Source organism: Raphanus sativus, unplaced genomic scaffold, assembly GCF_000801105.2.
Source record: "Raphanus sativus cultivar WK10039 unplaced genomic scaffold, ASM80110v3 Scaffold2309, whole genome shotgun sequence".
Lineage (NCBI taxonomy): Eukaryota > Viridiplantae > Streptophyta > Magnoliopsida > Brassicales > Brassicaceae > Raphanus > Raphanus sativus.
This window is the reverse complement of record NW_026617618.1, coordinates 1-16,228: the sequence shown is the minus strand read 5'-3', so window position 1 is coordinate 16,228 and position 16,228 is coordinate 1. Positions and strand designations below refer to the sequence as shown.

The 16,228-nt window shown below is 37.3% G+C and overlaps 5 protein-coding genes across 14 annotated transcripts; 3 read left to right on the top strand and 2 right to left on the bottom strand.

Annotated features, from left to right (window-relative positions):
- Positions 1 to 539: 539 nt before the first annotated feature.
- LOC108862720 (mitochondrial phosphate carrier protein 2, mitochondrial) lies at positions 540 to 2,937 on the top strand. Its single transcript, XM_018636948.2, has 5 exons — positions 540 to 948; positions 1,595 to 2,000; positions 2,101 to 2,315; positions 2,407 to 2,531; positions 2,617 to 2,937. The coding sequence occupies exons 1-5, from the start codon at positions 652 to 654 to the stop codon at positions 2,672 to 2,674; spliced, it is 1,101 nt and encodes a 366-aa protein (XP_018492450.1). The 5' UTR covers positions 540 to 651; the 3' UTR covers positions 2,675 to 2,937.
- Positions 2,938 to 3,143: 206 nt separating this feature from the next.
- Positions 3,144 to 6,203, top strand: LOC108862718 (sialyltransferase-like protein 2). Of its 2 annotated transcripts, none has more exons than XM_057000097.1 (12): positions 3,144 to 3,294; positions 3,409 to 3,482; positions 3,783 to 3,872; positions 3,978 to 4,055; positions 4,141 to 4,241; positions 4,454 to 4,646; positions 4,751 to 4,841; positions 4,921 to 4,985; positions 5,091 to 5,245; positions 5,328 to 5,409; positions 5,498 to 5,607; positions 5,689 to 6,203. In XM_057000097.1, the coding sequence occupies exons 1-12, from the start codon at positions 3,207 to 3,209 to the stop codon at positions 5,885 to 5,887; spliced, it is 1,326 nt and encodes a 441-aa protein (XP_056856077.1). In that variant the 5' UTR covers positions 3,144 to 3,206; the 3' UTR covers positions 5,888 to 6,203. The 2 variants fall into 2 exon arrangements, with proteins under 2 accessions (XP_056856077.1, XP_018492448.1); XM_018636946.2 differs by having other exon boundaries at positions 3,153 to 3,294; positions 3,391 to 3,482.
- Positions 6,204 to 6,407: 204 nt separating this feature from the next.
- Positions 6,408 to 8,494, top strand: LOC108862722 (uncharacterized). Its single transcript, XM_057000096.1, has 2 exons — positions 6,408 to 7,372; positions 8,082 to 8,494. The coding sequence occupies exon 1, from the start codon at positions 6,528 to 6,530 to the stop codon at positions 7,236 to 7,238; it is 711 nt and encodes a 236-aa protein (XP_056856076.1). The 5' UTR covers positions 6,408 to 6,527; the 3' UTR covers positions 7,239 to 7,372; positions 8,082 to 8,494.
- On the bottom strand, positions 7,985 to 12,941 carry LOC130505480 (long chain base biosynthesis protein 2b-like). 9 transcript variants are annotated; one of them, XM_057000087.1, is made up of 14 exons: positions 12,655 to 12,787; positions 11,647 to 12,573; positions 11,356 to 11,486; positions 11,175 to 11,240; positions 10,705 to 10,793; positions 10,345 to 10,490; positions 10,115 to 10,239; positions 9,848 to 9,941; positions 9,257 to 9,420; positions 8,975 to 9,136; positions 8,671 to 8,797; positions 8,402 to 8,568; positions 8,212 to 8,319; positions 7,985 to 8,124 (listed from the first exon to the last, which is right to left on the bottom strand). In XM_057000087.1, the coding sequence occupies exons 2-14, from the start codon at positions 11,738 to 11,740 to the stop codon at positions 8,035 to 8,037; spliced, it is 1,563 nt and encodes a 520-aa protein (XP_056856067.1). In that variant the 5' UTR covers positions 11,741 to 12,573; positions 12,655 to 12,787; the 3' UTR covers positions 7,985 to 8,034. The 9 variants fall into 9 exon arrangements, with proteins under 9 accessions (XP_056856067.1, XP_056856070.1, XP_056856069.1 ...); XM_057000090.1 differs by having other exon boundaries at positions 11,356 to 11,477; XM_057000089.1 differs by having other exon boundaries at positions 11,647 to 12,559; positions 12,655 to 12,779.
- On the bottom strand, positions 12,913 to 15,915 carry LOC130505481 (long chain base biosynthesis protein 2b-like). The gene is made up of 11 exons (XM_057000095.1): positions 15,552 to 15,915; positions 15,324 to 15,412; positions 15,093 to 15,238; positions 14,891 to 15,015; positions 14,705 to 14,798; positions 14,448 to 14,611; positions 14,204 to 14,365; positions 13,894 to 14,020; positions 13,653 to 13,819; positions 13,466 to 13,573; positions 12,913 to 13,283 (listed from the first exon to the last, which is right to left on the bottom strand). Exons 1-11 carry the CDS (start codon positions 15,741 to 15,743, stop codon positions 13,188 to 13,190), a joined length of 1,470 nt encoding a protein of 489 aa, XP_056856075.1. The 5' UTR covers positions 15,744 to 15,915; the 3' UTR covers positions 12,913 to 13,187.
- Between the last annotated feature and the right edge of the window lie 313 nt (positions 15,916 to 16,228).

Here is a 16,228-nt window from a genome sequence, read left to right as displayed (position 1 = left end):
TGTAAAAATACTAGAACCAGCCTAAAATCCAAAAGATGTAAAATATTTTTAAAAGTCAAAAAATCTACATGCATGGAACCAACCTAAATATAACATGGAAGAATTTCAATGCCATAAAACACTAAACAATAATTATTAAACCAGTTGAAATATTTCTGATTAAGTGTATTTTTGAAAAATAATATCAAAATTGTATCACAAGCAATTTCTAAGACCCAAAACCTGAAATTTCTAATTAACACATTAGACTTTAGCCTTATCTTAACTAATGTAATCATTATCTCATTAGATTAACATTTAATAGGATCCCCTAATAAACAGTTAACCAAGACAAAAGAGAAGCCAACCGACATCACTAAGAAGTCGTATTTAAATCATATTAGTATTAGGAAATGTCATATTATTCAGCTGCAAAAAAATGATTCAGTAGCGCAAATCCAAATCCTTGTTGACACGCAAAGAGTCGTGACAAGCCAGTATTTGAATGTTCTTGGTGTCGTCAGTCAAATATGACATACTAACGAAACTATCAGCACCTATAAATTCCACCTGAGATCTCTTGTCGCCCTTCCACAACAGAATCACATTTCTTCCTAAAAGAAAAGTCATTAACCGACACAAGTCAAATCTATCTTTCTCTTCCTTCCGGAAATGTCGGACTCGAGCAGATCGCTGATCCCGAGCTTCCTCTACTCTTCCGATCATCGTCTGTTTCAGCTGCATGAGCCAGCCACGAACATGACGCAACGCAAAGCACAGCCGTTGAAATCTCTGAAGACTTCTTCAGTCTCATCGAGCGGTCCAAGTTTTGCGATTCCCGCGCCGAATGAGAAAGTAGAATTGTACTCACCGGCGTATTTCGCTTCGTGTACGGTCGGCGGGATGCTGAGCTGCGGCGTCACTCACACGGCCGTTACGCCGCTCGATGTCCTGAAATGCAATATGCAGGTGAAGTTTCTAAACTAAACGGTCTTGTTCTTCTTTAGCAGAACTGATTCCCTTGGTATTAACATTTTCGAACCTTATTCGAAAGCTATGTATGTGGTGGGTAAATATTTAGCGAAATAAACATAATTAGTTCTATCGATAAAATTTAAATGATATTAAGCGAAAATTAACTGCAAAAACAACGATTTTTGTTTATTCTATCGATAAAATTTAAATGATATTAATTTTAAAAAAATTGTGGTTGAACTGGAATCTTATAACATGATCATAATTTTAAATGTATGACAAAATTATACTAATACTAATAAATAAATGAGATATCAGTGTGCTTTACTAATCTGAATATACATCTTAGTTTGACTGTTTCTCCTCTCCATCTATGAATTTTCCAATTCAGTAAAGTTGGTTGATTCCCACTGTTATTTATATATTATCATCACATGCTACTTTACAGGTATAGTGTCAATTTTTGAGTTTCTTGTTTTACACGGCACTGAATGTTCAATTGCGACGGAGACTTTTCAATCTTTGCATGATTTTGATGTGCAATCATAGAGAACCTGAGCTAAAGCTAGTAGCAAACACAAATAAAAACCCTCCACGAATTTACAGAAAACTCCCTAATTGTTTTATATTTAATTTTCAGATTGATCCATCCAAGTACAAGAACATAACTTCTGCTTTCAAGACAACAATCAAAGAGCAAGGTCTCAAGGGTTTCACCAGAGGCTGGTCACCCACCCTTATCGGGTACAGTGCTCAGGGAGCCTTTAAATACGGTCTGTATGAGTACGCCAAGAAATATTACTCAGACATCGTTGGACCAGAAAACGCAGCCAAATACAAGACCCTCATTTACCTAGCTGGCTCGGCCTCTGCTGAAATAGTCGCAGATGTGGCTCTCTGTCCAATGGAAGCTGTCAAAGTCAGGGTCCAGACTCAGCCTGGTTTCGCCCGTGGTTTATCTGATGGTCTACCAAAGATCATTAGATCCGAAGGCGTTAGAGGGTTGTTCAAAGGACTTGTTCCTCTATGGGGACGCCAGATACCATGTAAGTCCATACACAAAAAAAATATAGTGTCCACAAGATGAGAGTACCAAAGTGGTCATGGTTTGATTCTGGTTAGTATAAACTTTTGAGGTTTTTGCAGATACCATGATGAAATTTGCTACTTTTGAAAACACTGTGGAGCTCATATACAAGAAAGTGATTCCTACCCCAAAGGAAGAGTGCTCGGAGCCAGTTCAGCTCGGTGTCAGTTTCGCCGGTGGATACATTGCTGGAATATTCTGCGCTGTTATCTCACATCCCGCAGATAACTTGGTCTCTTTCCTCAATAACTCTAAAGGAGCAACTGTTAGTGATGTAAGTGAAAAATGCAAATCATTGAGCTGTTTACTGATGATACATATGCACTGCTCTCTGAGTTGGTTTTGATTTGTTTCTCGTGGTACAGGCAGTAAAGAAGCTAGGGTTATTGGGTATGTTTACCCGTGGACTTCCACTTCGCATTTTCATGATAGGAACACTTACTGGAGCTCAATGGGTTATCTACGATGCTGTCAAAGTTTTAGCTGGATTGTAAGTTATCCTCTCCTTCACTTATCATCAACACTCAATTCATTTAAGAAAACAACATCTACTTATATTTTTCTCATGTTCTTAGGCCAACCACTGGTGGTGCTTCTCCAGCTACTGCGCTTGCTCCAGCTGTAAGTGCCTAAGGTTACAAAGACATTCCTCGCAAAAACCCTACACGTTAAAGCAATAAAAGGGAAACAGAACTCCCGATTGTTATTCTTATTTTTGCCTATTGCCTTGTAATATTAACCAAAATTGTGTTCCCTTAATTCTAGTTGTTCTGCTATTTTATTGTTAAAATTATTCATTTTTGCTCAAATGGAGATTTGAGCCGATGGCTCGACTAAAAGAGAGAAAAGCTTTGTAATCACACTAATAAAAAGATGCAAACATTTTTGTTGTTGTTTCTCTTCATTTTTGTTTGCATTTAAATCCTCATGACCCCTACAATCCTACGCATGGACGCCCATTTTGTGAATTACAGGATATTTATATTTAACAACGCAGCGTTTTATATTATGTGAGAAAACTGTCTGCCGTCTCAAACTTCACAAGGGGAACTACACGTGGTTTTCACTGTCTCAGACTCGCAGATCGGAACTTTCCCGTAATTACTTTGGAAGATCACATCAGTCTCCTGTAAAAAATAATCGAAGCTGCGTGGCGAGTGAATCGATGAAGATCTTGCAATTGATATTCCTATTAGCTTTAACAACTGGAATCTCTGCGGTTCTCATCTACATTATCGGCGTCTCAAATCTCTGTAAGTATATACATACACTCCATCGTTCGTCACAGTGTTGTAGTGTACATTTCGTGATTTTTCTCAAAGTATGGCGATGATTTATTGATGAAGAAGATGATTCCGTGGGTTTAGACGAATCGAATCGGCTTAGCAATGAAGATTTAGAGGCCTTGCAGTCGCTGCAGAACGGATTCCAGAAGTGCGTTGTAAGTAATTTGGCTTTAGAGATCTATGTTGCTAGCTTCACTGATACCGTTCCTGATCCGTTTGGGAGTTAAATCTTACTTGTGAATCTGGAGATTTGTTGATTAGAATTGATTTAATTTAGTGGATTGTCACTGAAGTGGCTGGAATCAAATTCAAACTGAAACCTGAGTAAAAATTGAGGAATATTACTTTTTTTTTTTATGAGTTGCTGTAGTATTTGTTCTTATATATGTTACTATTTATTTAGATTTAGTGAATACATAATGTGTGAATAAAAGAGTTTATTTGGAATGATGTAGAGTGCAAATGGCTTGGGACTACAAGCTGCTACGGGTAGAGATTATTGTAAAGTCTCAATCAACTTCCCCACCGATACTATTCCCAAATGGGTGAATGCTCTTTTCCCGACTATTTATTGATCTCGGTCTGACTACTTTTAGTATTATTGAATATTTGTATTTTTTTACCTTGGATTATGTATAAAAATTTAACAGAAAGATCCTAAGTCTGGAGAGCTTGAAGGACTGTCTTATGAGTTTGACTTGTGTGAAGCAGTAGCAACTTGGGAACAAGTGGGTGTTGTATTTCTTGAAGTTGTATGTAAGCTTTCAGTTCATATAATACAGTAATGGGCTAATTAGCGAGTTGGTTGACCAGGTCAGGAACAGTTCTACGATACTCACTAGAGAATACATTGATGCCTTACCAAATGGATGGGAGGATTATGCATGGCGCAGAATCAATAAAGGAATACAACTGTAAGTATTGACTGGCATTAGAAGAGGGATGAAGTTCATGATATAATTGGTTAATACTATGATCCGGTTTCATAGACAACACCTCAGAACTTGTTAAAAGTTGATGGGTCTCAGTCACAGTATATAAAGTAGTGTGTAAACATATTTTTTAAAATGGTGTGCTGTCTTCTTCTTTTTCTGGTCTTAATGAAACTCGCATTCTGGTGGTGCAGTAATCGGTGCCAGAATAGGTCTCTATGCATCGAGAAGCTTTCATTGGTGCTACCTGAAACACCTCCATATTTTCCCCGGCAGTTTGAGCGATGTGCTGTTATTGGCAACTCGGGTGATCTTTTGAAAACAAATTTCGGAAAAGAGATTGATACTTACGATGTGGTTATTAGAGAAAATGGTGCTCCCATTCAGGTTAATGATGAGTTTTTTTAATCTAACTTCAAATTCTTTTATTCCCCTCTGTTCTCTCACTTATCTTTTTTCATTCTTTTTTGTTCTGGAATATCTTCTTGCAGAACTACAAGGAATATGTGGGAGAGAAAAGTACATTCCGTCTTCTTAATCGAGGGTCAGCAAAAGCCCTTGACAAAGTCGTGGAGTTGGATGGTACTGTATAACTGTTTTCTGGTTCTCCCTTCCTTCATGGTTATCGCCATTGTTTCTCTGATCCTCTGAAACTATGCAGAAAAAAGGCAAGAGGTACTACTAGTAAAAACAACAATTCATGACATTATGAACAAGATGATTCGGGTTTGTACATCGCACTTTTGTCTCTTTAACTCTTTGTTTTTAATATCTGAAAGCTTTTCCTTATCTTTGAAACTCATTTGAGGATTTTTTTTTCTTTCTCTGCAGGAAGTTCCAATAAAAAATCCGGTGTACTTAATGCTCGGTGCCTCATTTGGCTCAGCAGCCAAAGGAACTGGGCTCAAGGCTCTTGAATTTGCTCTCTCGACTTGTGATTCAGTAGATATGTATGGTTTCACCGTGGACCCAGGTTATAAGGAGTGGTATGAAGGCTCTCTCGACTTGTGATTCAGCTTATTAACCAACGTTTGTGTTTGAAAGTAATCTCTTGTTATATTCTCTCAGGACTCGATATTTTTCAGAATCCCGACAAGGACATACTCCTCTGCATGGTAGAGCTTACTACCAAATGATGGAATGCTTGGGTGTAAGTCTCTGATTCCTTGTCTTTCTTCTTTCTCAATACAAGTTGTTGTTTCAAGTTGGTTTTGAGTTGATTCTCTTCTTTTTTTTAGCTCATTAAAATACACTCGCCCATGAGAGCTGATCCAAACCGAGTCGTGAAATGGCTGCCAAGCCGCAAAACAATTACATCTGCACGAATTGCAGCAGAGAAGCTTTTACGGTAATCAATTTCATCGTCTTTTTTTTTTTGCGTCTCAAAAAAAAGTTATCATCTCTCTAAGAAAAAATCATCAACGTGCAGGAGAGTTGGAGCAGGATCTGCAGACCCATTAGCTTCATGCTCGATAGTAAAGAAGAGAAGCAAAAACAAGAGTCCAGTGGTCGTCTCACATCTAAGAAAACCCGCGAGGGAACATCAGAAATTTGTGAGAAGCACGACCATGTACCCGTTGGAGCACAGTCCAGGACATAGTCAGCTCTGCATTACACCAGCTGACTAAAGAAACTGCTTATGTAGAAACCGTTTTTTCCACCATATATACTAAAGCACAAAACAGGATGTCGATATATTCAAAATCAAATCCAACCGCTGCTATATATAGAGTTCAAGACCATCAAGGTTAGGGATTGATTATTTTGTTATCCTGTTTATCGAGATTTTCTTCACCGGAGATAATAGGCAAACGTGCGATAGAACTTGGAAACTAGAGATTTTATTGCACCATGTCTAATTTTAGTACATAAACACGTGTTCAATGTTCTTTGTTTTCCTGATTGCATTTAATATTTGTGTTAATTTGAAAAAGACAGTAAATATTGATAATCGAAAATTTGTACGGGTTTTAATATCAGAACATATATTCGTATTCATTAGATTTTGTGTTAAAATGGAACTGACAGAACTTAAAGTGGCTTTTGACAATGAACTGTTAGTTTGTACACGACCATAAACGTGTCCGAAAGTGAACATCTCTTGTCTTCCCTCTCTCTTCTTTTGACTAAAACCTAAACAAACAAACAAACAAAAAGAGTTGACTTTTCAATTCTCTCTCCAGTAGCTGCTGGCTGTAGCTCCACACTCGCACAACCACATGTATACCTGAAAAAGCGAAACAAGAAACCTCTCAATCTTTTCCACAAATGACGGAACCGCCACCAGGTATCGACAACGGAGGCGTTCCCCTTTCGCTTACGTCAACCTCAGCGGAGGTTACCGCCGCCGCCGGATCGAAACGGTCCAGGAGACCGAGCGTTCGATTAGGCGAAATCGGCGGCGAGCATCACCACCTCGATTCCCAGGGGAGGAAACCCAAGTGGAACAAGAAAGATACGATCAAACCGTCGACGAAGACTCGGGCTTTAACGAATTTGAGTTCTGGGTACGAGAATCTCGGAGCCCTCGATGATGACGAGAGAGTGGGAAATGTGGATCCTTTCGGTGGCGGGAGCTGGCGGGTCAAGAAACGGGTCGGGTCAGCGGCGAAGCGGGTACGATCCAATTGGGTATCGAGAAATGGCGACGAATCAGGAGGTGAGTTTAGGGATTTCAGTAGAGAAGACTCGGAGAGTCCATTAAAAGAAGAGTCTTTAGTTAGAGATGGCAATAGTAGTGGGAACAGGGAGTTTGAGTTGTCTATGGAGGGAGGAGGAGGAGGAAGAGAAGGGGTGAAGATTTGGTTGGAAGAGTTAGGGTTAGGGAGATATTGGCCAATGTTTGAGATACATGAGGTTGATGATGAGGTTTTGCCCTTGTTGACGTTGGATGATTTGAAAGATATGGGGATTAACGCTGTTGGGTCTAGGAGGAAGATGTTTTCTGCCATCCAGAAGCTTGGTAGAGACTTCTCATGATTGATGGGGAGAGAGAGAGGAAAATGGTTGTTGTTTAGGTTGGTGAGGTAGTCAAGTCAGCCATGGCAATGTAAGCTTGCAATGTCTGAAACCATGAATGGAGGTAGAAGTGGCAAAAAGAAGAAGAGTTTGAAGTAAGATTACTGTTTTGATATCTCTCTTTACTTCACTTTAGCTGTTTCTATGGATGGTCTTGATGATAAGGGAACCTGCAATAGGAGTTTGAAGGAGATGAAACTGAACGTTTTCAGTCTTAGCTTTGCTTTTTGATTAGCATTTAGCTTATCTCAATATGTAGAAACAGGAGCAGGTAAAATTAGATTCTTTTTGTTCACACAGTTTCTCTTTTGGGAGGTAGAAACAGGAGACGCATTGATATGATAAGGTCAGGTTTTATTGTGGAAATAGAATTTGAATCTTAATATTTTGTCTTTCGGTTGGTTGTGAAATTATGGAGGAACAAAGAATCAAAAAGGTCTAATTGTATCACTGTTTTGTTTTAAAAGATTAAAGGAACTACAGAAGATAACCACATGCTTTCTCTTTGGGGATGGGTTTGAACTTTGAATAGTTGGTTTAGTGGGGGATTTTTGTTGTCATCAGTTACCACCAGCAAACCCTATTTACAAATGCTTACCAGTTGTTCTTGAGAATTGAAACCATATGAAACCAGTTGGATTAATTTCGTGGAGGCTGCAATTTTGCTAACAATATGAAACCAGATCGAACCAGACCGGTTCTTTGTTCATGAATATTATTATTACACACATTAAAGCAGCCTTAAGGTTTCAAATGTCTAAACTAATTTGATGCCATTTTTTTCTTGCTTCTCTGGCGCTGCAGGAAAATATTTGATTCCGGTAAGGTCACCTACTTTGCTTATAACCTGTCATACATCATATGCAAAGAATGTTTATTAGAGTTTGGATCTATAACACATCAACCTCTGGGGCTTGGAATGCAAGATGTTTACCTCTAAGGCTTTAATAAGATCTGGTTTCGAATGAGATGCGGATATGCAAATACGAGCCCTTCCTAGCATTAGAGGTGTAGCCGGGAAACCGACCACGGCGATTGCAACCTGTTCATAGGCTTTCATATTTTCTTAATAGTTTGCTCTCTCTCTTATATATGTGGAAGCAAAAAAATAATAAGAAACTTACATTTTCTCGCAAGCATTCCCTAGAGAAGGCTGGGATTTTAGCTGGATTGTAAAGCATTATTGGCATGACTGGAGAATCCTCGTCTCCAAGTACCTTGAATCCCATATTCCTTAGCTCAGTCCGAAAATAATTGCTATTCTCTCGTATTCTTGCTAGCTTTTGTGCCCCTTTAAACAAGTTTTCGGGTTTGAGACACTATAATTGCTCTAGTTGAAAATGGAGCTTAGGCAAACATGAAAGAAAAAAATGATAAGAGACTCTAGAGATACCTCTGTTGGAACCGTCGTCTCCAAGGATGACTTGTATGGCCGATATGATTTGTTGCGCGGAAGGAGTTGAAATTGATGTTGCGTAAAGATGAGACGGGCAATGGTGCTTCAAATATTGGATGAGCTCCTACAAAAACAAAAGAAAATGAAACTTCAAAAGTCCTCATCTATGACTTCTTTTTCTTCTTATGATCATCATGTGTACATTGTTTCAAAAAAAAAAAAATCATCATGCATGTGTACAAGTTTATTTTTGACAAGATTTGATATAAAGAAGTAAATTTTCATAAGTTTGCTTAAAGACCTTAGAGCCGGCAATATATCCACCACAAGACCCAAAAGATTTACTGAAGGTTCCCATCATTATGTCCACATCAGCCGTATCAACTCCAAGAAGTTCACAAACACCTCTTCCTGTACCTCCTATGGCTCCAATGCTATGAGCTTCATCCAAATAAACATATGCCTATATATATAAAATTAAAACTTTTAATCTTTATACATATATATATTAGACAACCAAATTGTTTTTTTAGAAGACTTTGATATTGCATGTGAATGATAATTTAGTTTCAGTTCTCTCAACCTTGTACTTCTTGCATATCGACACAATCTCGGGCAGCTTGCAAATCTCCCCTTCCATACTGTAAATACCTTCAACGATGACGATGATTTTCGTCCAGGGTTTGTGTGTTTTGGTTTGTCTTTTGGCTATTTCTTCTCTCAGTATTTTTTCCAAGTGAGAAGGTGCTGCAAAATAAGCAGTGTAGGGTGAAGGTAGTTTATATCTTCAACTGAACTCTCCATCCAGATCATTCAATTTGGTTTAGCCAACTGGTTTTCAAAATTACGGATCTCATCAAATGAACCATTTGAATATATTTACGTTTTTAACACAAAGACCCTGATTCTCATCTCTATCCAAATAAGAATATTTAGAGGGACAAACGTACATCTCCTGAAATTAAGTTTATAATTTAAGATCTAGACACAAATAAACATCACTCAATCAAAAATAGAAACCCAAGCAAAAAAATTTACAACGAGTAAAAATAACGAAAACATTATTTAGTATTTTGTTTCTAAAACGAAAGATATTATCTGTGCTACATTATAAAAGAGAGCCATCCAATTGAATATGATTAATACTGAAATTTGAGGCACTAAAAAAGCTTACTGTTATGTTGGAAAATGCGAATATTGGCTCCAGAACCTCGAGCACCATTAATAATCGAACTATGGTTCAAAGAATCACTTATTATCAATCCTCCCTGTATCAAGTGGAATATAAATCACTAAATAGCTACTCAAAGATTTAATGGTTTTTGCTAAAAATATACAACATACAGAACTGTGAACTGGGTCATATACCAACATATATATTAGCATGTATTTATAATCTAAGTCCAAAGTCATGAGTCTGGATGTGTATACATACGCGTACCTTTCCAATCAAAACAGGTATAATAAACGAGTTTGTGGCGTATCCCATGCCAAAGACAATAGCAGAATGTTTTCCCACATATTTAGCTACACATTCCTCAAGCTCTACATGCACACTAGTAGTTCCTTTACGCCATAAACAAACCACACGTAAGCCAGAGGAAACATAGATACATAATTTGATCAAAAGAAGAAGACAAACACTTAAAATTATAGGTGGTAACGTTGTACCTGCATCAACACGAGAACTACATGTACTTGCTGAAAATTTCTTTAAGGACTCAATAACACGAGGCGTGCAATATTCATCGAATGAACCAAATCCAAGATAATTGTAAGATCCCAAATTAAGGCACCTTCTGCTCTTTGTTGTTCGACTGCATTGCAACCAAAGGTTTAGTCACCTATGTTATATGATCTTTAAATAATTTATAAACAAATGAGCTCACTTATTACTACAATTTGGTTTTAAATTAAAATATTTATAACGAATATGTCGTTTTCATTTGAATTCGCTTTTTCATTTGGTTTCGTACTATTTTCTCAATGTAAGCGTGGAAGATATAACTTTTCAGAAGAAATCACACTCACTCTAGCACCTTTTCCTGATATTTCCAGTTTATCTCGAGCACATCAACCCATGCATCTGGTGCACTCGCTATTGGACGGGCAAAACAGTCCTTCATGGTTACAAAAAGAAAAAAAAAACAGTCCTTCATGCAGACGAAGAAATAAAAAGTAGGTATCACAATGTACTAGCTTTTAGTTTTTTTCTTTTTAAGCTTTTAGTTGATTATTTTAATATTTGAAAAATGGTCTTCATAAGTGGATGAATTATCAAAAAAAAAATACTAATAAAATAAGAAATAAAAAAATTCATATTTATTATTCAATGCTAAAAATGAACAAAACTACAAAGTTTATTCATTTTTTATGTTTGGAAGATCAGTATGGGGTTTGGATTGGTCTATCTATACCAACTACCAAATGAAAAAAAAAAACAATTAACACATGGACCTTGTAGAAAAATGGTTTATTTAGTTTATTGTTAAGAGAATGACCTGAACCCGATGATACGCTCGTCTCATGTAGAAATCCTCGTATTCCAAGCAGATTGGCGCATAACCCTATACCCAAAGTGAAAATCAAGATACATACAATATAATAAAACTAATGGAAAAAGGATTATATATTCAAAGGGCGAAAAAGGATTATTCAGAGTAAACTTAGGAAATGAGAGACCTGGAGATTGTCGTTGGTGAATGGCAAAAGGAGGATGCGACTGAAAAAATCACGTAGATGGCCAAAGCCGCTGATCAAGCAGCAGCTCACATATGTTGAAATAGTAGTAAAGTACATCCTCTCTGGAGTTTCTAGACAGAAGAATACAATGTTAGGTTTTCGAAAACTCTTGCCTATTCCACTATTTATGTTTGATGAAGAGATCTTTCCATTAAAGAGATCAACTAAATGCTGTATGGTTTTGGAGATGAAGATGTAATGAGAGTGAGATTTAGAGACAGAGGATTTAACTCTTTGAGGTCCCTCTTTCTTTTAAACAATGTACCTCCGTGGTCCGTGGATGTTCTTGATGAAAAGAACTCTCTATCGAATAGGTGTACAACATTTTTTTTACAGTAATCTCTCATTTGGTATAGAATTAGCCTGTGCTGACACACTTTTTCCACCGGATTTGGAACCAATATCATAACAGCACCAATACTTACACTTAAACCAACTGTTCTAAAGCCCTTTGTCAAAAAAAACCCAACTGTTCTACCACGTCTTGTGGTAGGTATACAACACTAAGAACTGATTTGCAATAGAAGTTCCAATACTAAGAAAATAATGATGTGTTCAGTAGCAAAAATATAGGACTGGTTGTTTTTAATTCTAATTTAGTAACAATGTCTATTACAAACGCCATCAGTTAGTGGGGTTGGGGGAACATGAGCTTGGGTTAATTGATACTCCCTCCGTTTCATATTACTTGTCGTTCTAACTTTATGCACACAGATTAAGAAAACATTTAATTTTATATATTTTCAAAATAAAAACACTATTACCAACACACCTAACTATATATCAACCAATACAAAAATAGAATAGAAAATATTATCAATAAATTTTGCATTGAAAACCGAAAACGACACTTATTTTGAAACAAAAAAAATTCTCTAGAACGACAAATAATTTGAAACGGAGGAAGTACTATTTCCTCAAAGTTTGTATTGAAATTTAATTAATAAAAATAATTCTTTTAGTTTGTAGATTCTGCCTCTGAACTAAAACCTCGTCGTAGGGTTTAAGTCTCGAATTGGACACCTAGTTTCCGTGGAACAAAAGCAGACGCATAAATAATGATGTTTTGGTTTTGAAACAAAAATAGAGTCACGATCAAGAAAGGTTCTTTTAGGGGTTTCCTCTTCTCTGCTTTTTGAAGATCCTAAACCATTAAGTCTGAATAAATCACAAAATTCACGACAAGTAGCGTCACTCTCAAGACATTATGAAATGAGGACCAAGATGTAGCTAGCTTACCTACCACTTGTCCCAACAACGTCCCACATCATTATCATTCTTGTCCCAACTGGAATAATTGAATTCTGTACGCTCCATTTCGGTTTCTGATCATTAACAATATATTTTTGCGTTTGATCTTTCCTGAAGAATTGTAAATGAACAATATAGACTTGATGGATATTTTCTTTTTCTTTCAGAGGTTGAAAGAGGAAAACAAAATAATACGAATTTAAAAAAAAATGCTTTGGTCCTAATCCATGAATTAGACACCATATATAAGCTTCGTGAAGCAAAAACAGAAGCATAAATTTCAGCAAATAGCATCTGTTATTTTGGAGCACCAATATTATATAGAAGGAAACTATACAATTAACTCAGACAAAACCAAAGAAACAAATGGAAAAAGAAGAGGAAGGATCACAAAGTTTCAAGACAAGTAGAGGGGACACAACAAAAGAACAGAACCGCAAGAAGAAAAAAATAGTAAACTAATGCTAATTAGTACTGATCATAACCTCTTTTTGGTAAGGAAACTGCTTAGCATTACGGGTTTAATCCAATTTGATTCTATCTTTCTCTTCTTCTTGCTTCTTTGGTGCTGCCGGAAAATATTTGATTCCGGTAAGGTCACCTGCTTTGCTTATAACCTGTCATAACACAGAGGATTAAAACGTACAAAATAATCAATTTGTGGATGAACTATCTATAAGCACAGTCCCTTTCTTATGCTTTTTTTTTTGGTAGAATTTGGGGTTAGAATCAAACATTTCTATACTATGATATAGGAGAGAGCATGCGAGTGAACTCAGAGAAAGATCTTTTGTTTTACCTTTAGAGCTTTGATAAGATCTTCTCTTGAGTGAGATGCGGATATGCAAATACGAGCCCTGGCTAGCAATAGAGGTGTAGCTGGGAAACCAACAACCACAACTGCGACCTGTTCACAGTTTTTGAAGAGGTGAGTCTTTCTTATGTAAAAAGCAAATTAAAAAAAAACGACAAGAGACTGTATTTACGTTTTCTCGCAAGCATTCCCTAGAGAAGGCAGGGATTTTTGCTGGATTGTAAAGCATTATTGGCATCACTGGGGAATCATTGTCTCCAAGAACCTCAAATCCCATCTTCTGCAACTCAGCCCTGAAAAAGTTGCTGTTCTCCCTTATCCTTGCTAACTTTTGCGCACCTGCCCCCAGATTTTTGAATTTTGAGACTACATAACTTGATATTATAAAGCTCATAGACCAAAAGAAACTATACCTCTGTTTGAACCGTCCTCTCCAAGGATAACTTTTATGGAAGATATGATCTGTTGCGCAGAAGGAGTTGAAATTGAAGTTGCGTAAAGGTGAGCAGGGCAATGGTACTTCAAATATTGAATGAGTTCCTACAGAAGTTGAAAGCACAAAATATGATATTAAGCCCTTGGTTTGATTTTTGAGATGAACTGCATGCACTACTAGCCAAAACAAATCAAATAGTTTATTGTGTAGGATTAGTTCCTTTGTGCATAAGAAAGTGTGCAAACAAAAGATAAGTAAATGGAAAAACGGTATATAATTGCAAACACCTTGGATCCGGCAATATAGCCCCCACAAGAACCGAAAGATTTGGTAAAAGTTCCCATCATTATGTCTATATCAGCTGTGTCAACACCGAGAAGTTCGCAAACACCCCTGCCTGTTTTCCCAATTGCTCCAATGCTGTGAGCTTCATCCAGGTAAACATATGCCTGAAAACAAGGATATTACAAGAAGTGAAGTTACACACACCACACAAACCAAAAGATTAGTGGTACCATATGTTAACCTCACCTTATATTTCTTGCATACGGAGACAATCTCGGGAAGTTGACAAATCTCCCCTTCCATGCTGTAAATACCTTCAACAACAACAATGATTTTCTTCCAGGGTCTGTGTGTCCTCGGTTGTCCCTCAGCGATTTGTTCTTTCAATACTCTTTCCAAATGAGCAGGTGCTGAGAAGTAATCAGCAAGAGAATGTGAAGGTAGGCTTGGATTTTAAAAAAAAAAAAAAAATGAGGAAAGTGAAGGCATAAGAAAATGCTAACTGTTGTGTTGGAAAACGCGGATAGTGGCTCCTGAACCACGAGCACCGTTTACAATTGAAGTATGGTTCAAAGAATCGCTTATTATCAACCCTCCCTGTAATAATAAAAAAGATGCTACTAAAACATAGGTCTCTAGGGAGTAACACCACCAGGGTTCATTACTTCATCACAAGCATACGTAGGTACCTTTCCAATCAAGACAGGAATGATAACAGAGTTAGTAGCGAAGCCCATGCCAGTGACAATAGCAGCAGGTTTTCCCACATACTTGGCAACACATTCTTCAAGCTCTGCGTGCACAGATGTGGTTCCTGATTTGGCAGACAAAGAAAAAAACGGATGTCAGGCAACAACAAACAGAGAAGAGAGAGATTGTTGGAAACAGAACCTGCGTCAACGCGAGAGCTACATGTACTTGGGGAAAACTTCTTCAAAGACTCAATAACACGAGGGGTGCAATACTCATCGAAAGAACCAAAACCAAGATAGTTGTAAGATCCCAGATTAAGGCACCTTGTGCTCTTTGCTGTTCGCCTGCAACCACACACACCAAAAGGTTTATTAAAGACTCAGTGAACAACCATGCTTGGGGAGTTACAACCTTTTTGAAACAACTTACTTGAGGGTCTTGTTGTTGTCATTAGAGTACCTCTCGATAACATCAACCCAAGAATCAGGAGCACTTGATATCGGTCGATTAAAACAATCCTTCACACATATAAAATAAACATTAGGAATGAATCATTTATTCTCAATATTTTCTTAACAATTTTCTTTTTAAATGTTTTTGTTTTTGTTTTTCATTAATTCTCAATTCCTTAATATTACATATAAGATTGGATGGGACCTGAATGCGGTGATACAAACGACGGATGTAGAAATCCTCGTGAGCCAAGCAGATGGGGGCGTAACCGTGGAGATTGTTGGTTGAGCACCAATCGAAGATCAGGCGTGTGTAATCCCGAAGCTGCCCGAAGGCGAATAGCAATCCGTAGCTGAAGTATGTTGATACCGCCGTTAGGTATGGGATCGTTATCATGATTCCTTCCTTCCTTCTCCTTCTCTCTCTCGGTTTGTGAGTTTCGGAAACGATGATGAGATCTGGAAAGAACAAAATATGTCGTCTGTTCTCTCACGGGAGAGAGAGAGAGAAGAGAGAGAAGAGAGAGAGATTTCGAATTGGATCTTTTCCGACTTTCCTCAAAAAAATAATTAAGTAGCCTTTTCGATCATCATACAAATTATTAAAAATGAAACTATGCCTTGTCATTTTGCTTGGACCAGAGAATCTGAACTTTACCAGTCCTCTCGTCTCGTCCAGACCTGGAAAACCAAACCGGACATAACTCAAAATAGTCATACCAAATTCAAATCAAGTTTGTCTCGAAAACAAGTGGGGCTATTTTTATTCTTTTCTGCAGAATTGTCCTCATTTTCATATGTTGCAATTCCACCAAAATATTTTCATTAGTTGGGCAAAATATCTGGATGAATCAGATTTTTTTAAGAATGTATTAAAGAAAG